Source organism: Podarcis muralis, chromosome 5, assembly GCF_964188315.1.
Source record: "Podarcis muralis chromosome 5, rPodMur119.hap1.1, whole genome shotgun sequence".
Taxonomy (NCBI): Eukaryota; Metazoa; Chordata; class Lepidosauria; order Squamata; family Lacertidae; genus Podarcis; species Podarcis muralis.
The window spans coordinates 70,337,962-70,345,866 of NC_135659.1; the positions used below are offsets into that span (position 1 = coordinate 70,337,962).

At 45.9% G+C, this 7,905-nt stretch overlaps 1 protein-coding gene across 1 annotated transcript; it reads left to right on the forward strand.

Annotated features, from left to right (window-relative positions):
- The first annotated feature begins 1,782 nt into the window (after nucleotides 1-1,782).
- Nucleotides 1,783-5,216, forward strand: RABIF (RAB interacting factor). The gene is made up of 2 exons (XM_028734722.2): nucleotides 1,783-1,986; nucleotides 3,215-5,216. The coding sequence occupies exons 1-2, from the start codon at nucleotides 1,834-1,836 to the stop codon at nucleotides 3,458-3,460; spliced, it is 399 nt and encodes a 132-aa protein (XP_028590555.1). The 5' UTR covers nucleotides 1,783-1,833; the 3' UTR covers nucleotides 3,461-5,216.
- The last annotated feature ends 2,689 nt before the right edge of the window (nucleotides 5,217-7,905 follow it).

Sequence of the window (7,905 nt, forward strand, 5' to 3'; positions counted from 1 at the left end):
TGTTTTGACTATGGCAGACCAACACGGCTACCCATCTGTAACTAAAAATATAAAGTATTTGTTGGTGAAGTGCTCCTTTTATGTAGGCTTCTTCTGAAGAGGTGCCAAATGGGCATTGGTGGAGTCTACATTTGCCCACTTTTCTCTTAAATTCATCTCTTTTTTTACAGCTTATTTCTTAAAGAGAAAGTAAAGTGATGGGGATTAAGAAAATGTTTATAGAATAATAGAATTGTAGAGTTGGAAGGGACCTTGAGGATCATCTAGTCCAACCCCCTGCAATGCAGGAATATGCAGCTGTCCCGTATGGCGTTATCAGCACCACACTCTTAACTAACTGAAGATTATTTTTACTTTGATGCGCAAACTGCATTAAGAAACTGCTTTCTTAATCTTGCATAGCTTCAGATCTCCTTTTCCACTCTTGCTTACATTATAGTATGACCCCATTGCTCCTTTCAGGGAGGGAGCTGTCATCTATTGAGGCAGGCTCTGAATGAAATGAATAATGCATCTCATCATCTGGTAAAGAAGTTGCCAAGAAATAATTCTGTGTGTTTTCCTACTCTTTTGAGCTCTTCCACTTTTCTCTGTAATATCTTATCATAAAACAGAGGCAGGGAGCTTTAGCCAGGTATCAATCTCCTTACACAAGAAGCCATCACATTCTTCTTCCTCTTTAGTACTGCATTTTAATCGAACTCAGTGAAATACATTACAGGAGAGAAAACTGAGTAGTAGTCTGAACAGAGAAACCATGGGCACAATGAGTTGTTTGGAAGGCACAATGGCCGCATGTGTGAATGGAGTCACGTTTTATTTTGGGACGACTTTCGGTTACTTACTCTAATTCCACCCGCCTAAACACACACACAGGGACGCGGGTGGCGCTGTGGGTAAAAGCCTCAGCGCCTAGGGCTTGCTGATCGAAAGGTCGGCGGTTCGAATCCCCGCGGCGGGGTGCGCTCCCGTTGTTCGGTCCCAGCGCCTGCCAACCTAGCAGTTCGAAAGCACTCCCGGGTGCAAGTAGATAAATAGGGACCGCTTACTAGCGGGAAGGTAAACGGCGTTTCCGTGTGTGGCTCTGGCTCGCCAGAGCAGCGATGTCACGCTGGCCACGTGACCCGGAAGTGTCTCCGGACAGCGCTGGCCCCCGGCCTCTTGAGTGAGATGGGCGCACAACCCTAGAGTCTGTCAAGACTGGCCCATACGGGCAGGGGTACCTTTACCTTTTTAAACACACACACACACACACACACACACACACACACACACACTAACAACACTAACACTAACACTACGGCATCTATGCCAGCCTTCAATAATTCCCCAGTTAGCAAACAGGAACAAAGAAGAAACAGCACTAGCAGGGCGTTCTTCCCAAAACGAAAGTGGGATGTGGGCGCTACCACCTTTCCTGGCATAACGGGAAGCTGTCTTCCATTCACGCAGACGTGTTCCTGGCAACTTGCAAGCTGGCGGTACTGTGAACAAGGGCGCAGAGCCATTTGCTCATATTTTTTCCCCCTACTGGGTTCGTAGCTGATGAATTCAGCCGGCGTCTACTTTTACTATTTCCGTTCGGTATTATATTAGTACTAAAAAAACCCCGAACTGGTGCAATAGCAGGATTGCAAAAGGAAGCAAAGAGCTTTAGCATTGAGGAGCGCTGGACTGCGCCGCTCGCTCGGTCTCCTCTCCGCTTTCCCGTTCCAGAGCCGCCGCGTAATTTGCGCGCGCGCCTTGCAGAGCCGGCCGAGGGGAACAAAGCGGGGCGCCTCTCTCGTCCCCGCTGGTGTCGCCCCGCCCTCGCCCTCTTGCGCCTGCGTGGCTATGGCGGCGCCCGGTTCGGAGATGGAGGCGGCGGGCGCGGCGGGGCCGGAGGAGCTGGTGTGCGCGCGGGGCCGGAACCGCAAGGCCGTCCTGTGCCAGCGCTGCAGCTCCCGCGTGCTTCTGCCTGGCACCGCCACCTTCACCCGCCGAGAGGTAGGCAGCGGGCGGGCGGGAGAAGGGCTTGCTGGGACGCCCGTCCTCGGCCAGCCTCCGGGCGCCGCGAGACCGGCTTGCCGAGGCCAGGGCGGGGTTTTCGGAGGAGCTTCCCCGGAAATCTCCCGTTCCTCCGGTGGTGCTTTGATTAATAAGAGCCAGAGGTAGAAATCTCTGCCTAGCCCTGAAGATCCCTCGGTGATTTGGGGCCAGTCATTCTCTCAGACTCGCCTAATGCTACATTGCAGGGAGGTTGCGAGTTAAAAATGGGATATATTGCGGGTGTGGAGGGGGGTTGATATCTGCAATGTTGAGCTTGTTATAGTCCGGGGTATAAGTGAAAATAATGGCTATGAAAGGAAAGACATTTAGAAAGACGCTTGGCGACTTGTCTGGCTGCAGAATGGGAAGACTGTGAAGACACCCTGCAGATCCTAAGAGGCATATTTCTTATTAACACATGCTTTACAGTTATGGAGATAAGTCTTGCCTAAAATGAAGCCCTGAATCCAAAATCTAGGTGGAGAGCCTACTTTGCAGCCAGAGGCGTACCCAGGCTCCTTTGCACTCTTCGCAGTGAGCTGTCTCGCCCCTGTCTTCCCTTGCACCCTTGGCAAGGAGATCTATTGTTGTGGAGAGGCACAATTTTTGCACCCTGGGCCTGCACCCTTTGCAGGGGCCAACCTAGGCAGCTCCCAGGTACACCCCTGTTTGCAGCTAGTCAACTTGTGTATGCTAGGGGAGGCTAACCAGTGTTATTGGACTCTGATTCCCATCAGCGCCATCCAGCGTGGTCAATAGTCAGGGATGATGGGAGTTGTGGTCCAACAACATCTGGAGGGCCACAAGTTAACCACTCTTGATGCATATTCAAAGTACAGTGGTACCTCGGGTTACATATGCTTCAGGTTACAGACTCCGCTAACCCAGAAATAGTGCTTCAGGTTAAGAACTTTGCTTCAGGATGAGAACAGAAATTGTGCGGCGGCGGCAGCAGGAGGCCCCATTAGCTAAAGTTAAGAACAGTTTCAAGTTAAGTACGGACCTCCAGAATGAATTAAATACTTAACCCGAGGTACCACTGTAAGAGTGAAGAGACAGGGAGTTGTGTGTTTGGGAAACTGTAGAAAGCTCTAACTATCCCATAGTAAGTACCAGCATATCATGCCAGCCATGTTGCTTCTTTCACAATAAAAGCAGCTGACTTGCTTGTTTTGTTGCTTGACAGCTTTTCCTCCCTGCTATGAAGAAGAAGACCGCCCTGGTGGGTAACAGTGACTTGGATGGGGATGTCCTACAGGACCACTGGCTGGTTGATGACATGTTCTCTTTTGAAAATGTTGGCTTCACCAAGGATGTTGGAAATATAAAGTTCCTGATCTGTGCAGACTGTGAAATCGGGCCTATTGGCTGGCACTGCTTGGATGACAAAAAGAGTTTTTACGTGGCCTTGGACCGTGTGTCCCATGAATGATGTGCTGGCTGGTGACCAAAAGATCAATGATCTTCCTGTCGGCTGGTTCAGACATGTTACAGCTACTCTTCTCTCTAGCAGACTAATGTCTACTTTGTAATGCCAACATGCAGCCTTGAAAACGGCTCAAGAATGGTGCCCTAACATGTTGCATTGAAAGAAGTGTCTGCTTATATTGCTTGTCAAGTGACTTACGACTCCCTTGAACCCCTTCTTCCCCATTTAATTCTTGCCCTGAGTCCTGTTCTTGTCTAAAATCTTGCAGATTACATTGGTGTAATTTGAAGCAAAGACCTCGCTTTATTTAATTATTGAGTGAAAGAAAAATATTGAGATACACTGAACCATCTATCCCCTGTAAAGTGAGCATATTAATGCAACTGGAAGAATTCTTAGCCTTTTTTTTTTTTTTTGTGCTTTTGGGCAGTATCATATCCAGATTTATAGTTTTCTGCTGTATTTTGGACCAAAGGGTGCATACTTTTGACTTTAATGTTTACAGACATGACTGCTATATCTCTGTCAATTGACATTTTATAATTGACATTTTATAATTTCTATCTTATAACTGTTATTGAAAGCCAAGTCTTGGTTGCGGGACTTTTTAAATGTGGGAAAATAAAACGAAGCTTTTGAGAGTGCAGAAAGAAAAGTACAAGAAAAAATGTCATTGGAGGAGCTAACCTTCTAATCCTTTACAAATATTTGTATTTAATTAAATGTAAACCAAGCTTTTCAATTTGTATGTTGTGATCTTTCTATAAAATGTTGCCAGAGATAATGAACCTAATGAATCTTAGCTAATTAAAAACACAGCAAATCTTGACAAAGAAAGAATGCTTCAGTTGGATTTACTTCCACTTCTCCGCATAGTTGAGGGAGTTGAGAATGTTGAACCTGGAGAAGAGGAGACTGAGAGGAGAGATGATAGCCATCTTTAAATACCCAAAGGGCTGTCACATGGAGGATGGAGCAAGCTTGTTTTCTTCTCCCAAAGCTAGGACCTGAACCAATGGATTCAAGTTACAAGAAATGAGATTCCAACTAAACATCAGGAAGAACTTTCTGAGAGTAAGAGCTGTTTGACAGTGCAAGGACTCCCTCGAGAGGTTGTGGACTCTCCTTCCTTGGAGGTTTCTAAGCAGAGATTGGGTGGCCATCTGTCATGGATGCTTTAGTTGGGATTCCTGCATTTCATGGGGTAGGACTAGATGACCCTCGGGATCCCTTCCAGTGCTACATTTCTATGATTCTGTGATAGATCAAAGGAACTATTTGTAAATTAGAGCTACAAAACATTGCTAAAGGACTTCATGAAGAGAAATGTCCAATGCTTTTGTTAGGCAAAAATATTCTAGACCAGCAATAGCCAATGTGCTGTTTTCTAGCTATTGCTGGACTACAACTCCCATAATCCCTGACTGCTGACCATATTGGCAGGGGCTGGTGGCAGTTGGGAGTCCAGCAGCACCTGGATTTTAGGCTACCCCTGTCTAGTGAGTAGATTTCTCGTGCCAACATCCTGCTTAGTTGAGAAAACCCAGCTTTAGAGCACCCCCAACCTCTCCTGAAGCCCTCTAGCCCTCTAAGGCAGTGTTTTTCAACCACTGTTCCGCGGCACACTAGTGTGCCGCGAGATGTTGCCTGGTGTGCCGTGGGAAAAATTGAAAAATTCGAAAGATTTAAAAATAAAGTATTTTATAATTTTTCATATTTCTGTTTACTTACTATTTCATAATAAAGTAATTATAAAATACTTTCTTTGTGTTTATTTGATTCCTATTCAAGAGAATTACTTTATATATAGTCAGTATAGGCACAGAGTTAATTTTTTTAACATTTTCTAATGGTGGTGTGCCGCGTGATTTTTTTCATGAAACAAGTGTGCCTTTGCCCAAAAAAGGATGAAAAACACTGCTCTAAGGAATTAGTTCTATTGTTGACGTGCTCTCAACCATCAAAACATTTATCCTAATTTAGTTAAAGTCTCTCCTCCTATCATTTAAACCCATTAGATCTTGTCCTGTCCTCTGGGACACCAGAGAAGCCATTGCCCTTCTTGGCAAGCATCTGAAATGACCTGGAAAGTAAAACAGAGGGCATGATGACGTTTCCATTTCAAATGTACACCTCATGGTGGCACCACTGCTTCAGGGCTGTAGTGTGGATTCTTTGGCTTCTGGGATCCAGCACTTGTCTTGCAAATAAGTGAATGTGTCTCTGTTAAAGCAGTGGTTATTTCCAGTGCAGCAGCTTCCTTCATACCTCTTTACTACATTTTCTTAAGTGGTTGATTCTCCTTGACCTCCCAGTGGCTTTTGATACCACTGGCCATGTTATCCTTCTGGGCCATCTGTGAGAGGTAGGAAGCACTCCTTTGCAGGGCTTCCATTCATATTCTGTGGCAGCTTCAGACAATAGCCCTGGGTGACTTCTGCTTGGGCCAGAGCTAGCTTTCTTGTGGAATCGCACATGGTTTAGTCTTAATTGTCCATGCTATGTGTACGAAGCCACTGGAAGCAGCCATCAGGTCATCAGAGCACCAAGTCATCAGTATGCTGATATCACACACAGTGTTCTCTTTTCCACTTGTACCAAGCAAGGCACTGCAACTGCTCAGTCAGTGCCTGGAGGTGGTAATGAGCTAGATCTGGCCCAATAATTCATCTTCAGTGTAGTGTAGTAGTTATAGTGTTGGATTGGGACCTGGGAGATGGGCTCAAATCCCCAATCCGCCATGAAGTTCACTGGGTAGCCTTGGACCAGTTCACTGTCTCTCAGCCTAACCTACCTCACAGGGTTGTTATGAGGATAAAATGGAGAACCAATATATCTGCTGCCTTGATTTCCTTGGAGGAAAGATGGGATAGAAATGTAATATAAATAAACTGAAGCTGAATCCAAACAAGGCAGAAGTGCTATGGGTGTCCAGGAGGTGGCAGAATTAGCTGTTCTTGATAGGGTGCACTTCTTTTGAAGTGTGTGTATTTTGGGGACACTCCTGAAATAATCTTTTTTGTCACTCAAGGCCAAGGTGGCCGTGGCTAGGAAAGCCTATGTCCAGCTTCAGCTTATGTACCAATACAGTGGTACCTCGGGTTAAGTACTTAATTCGTTCCGGAGGTCCGTTCTTAACCTGAAACTGTTCTTAACCTGAAGCACCACTTTAGCTAATGGGGCCTCCCGCTACCGCCGGAGCATGATTTCTGTTCTCATCCTGAAGCAAAGTTCTTAACCCGAGGTACTATTTCTGGGTTAGCGGAGTCTGTAACCTGAAGCGTATGTAACCCGAGGTACCACTGTATAACCATTTCTGGATAGGAATACCTTGGCTATAGTTATTCACAATCTGATAAGCTACAACCTGATTTGCTGTGCATGGGGCTGTCTTTGAAAACTCTCTCGAAATCACAACTAATGAAAAATGCTGCAGTACTAATGTTAATTGGAACAGCAGGCCGTAAGCACATTACTCCTATCTTGAAAAAACTACACTGGTTGCCAGTTGTTTTCTGGGCCAAAATCAAGGTGTTTGCTTTGATGTTTGAAGGCCTAAATGGCGTGGGACCCAAATAGCTGCAGGAATGCCTCCTTTCAACTCAACCTACCTGTGTTTTAAGATCAGCAGGTGACACCCTCTTGGTGGTCCCTAAGCAAGATTGTGAGTGGCCCAGGCAAGGGCCTTTTCTATGGTGGTGCCTTGCAAGTGGATCACTTTTCCTACAAAGGTGCACCTGGCCCCAACTCTTTATAGTTTTAGGCACCTGGTTAAGATGCACCTCTTTCAGTAGGCATTTGGAGGATAAATGGATTACAGTGGTACCTCAGGTTAAGTACTTAATTCGTTCCGGAGGTGTATTCTTAACCTGAAACTCTTCTTAACCTGAAGCACCGCTTTAGCTAATGGGGCCTCCCGCTGCTGCTGTGCCGCCGCTGCCTGATTTCTGTTCTCATCCTGAACCAAACTTCTTAACCCGAGGTAATATTTCTGGGTTAGCGGAGTCTGTAACCTGAAGCGTATGTAACCTGAAGCGTATGTAACCCAAGGTACCACTGTACAGTGGTACCTCTAGTTATGAACTTAATTCGTTCCGGAGGCCCGTTATTAACCTGAAACTGTTCTTAACTAGAAGCATGCTTTCGCTAATGGGGCCTCTTGCTGCTGCCGCTGCGCCACCAGCACACGATTTCTGTTCTCATCCTGGAGCAAAGTTCTCAACACGTAACTCTTCCAGGTTAGCGGAGTTTGTAACCTGAAGCGTTTGTAACCTGAGGCGTTTGTAACTCGAGGTACCACTGTATTGGCAATATTATTATTATTATTATCATCAGCATTATCATCATTTATTTATTATTTATACTCCACCCATCTGGCTCAATTTCTGCAAGCAAATTGGTTCAGGCCTCTGACAAGAGTGATGTGCCCCTCTTACAGCAGCCTGCTG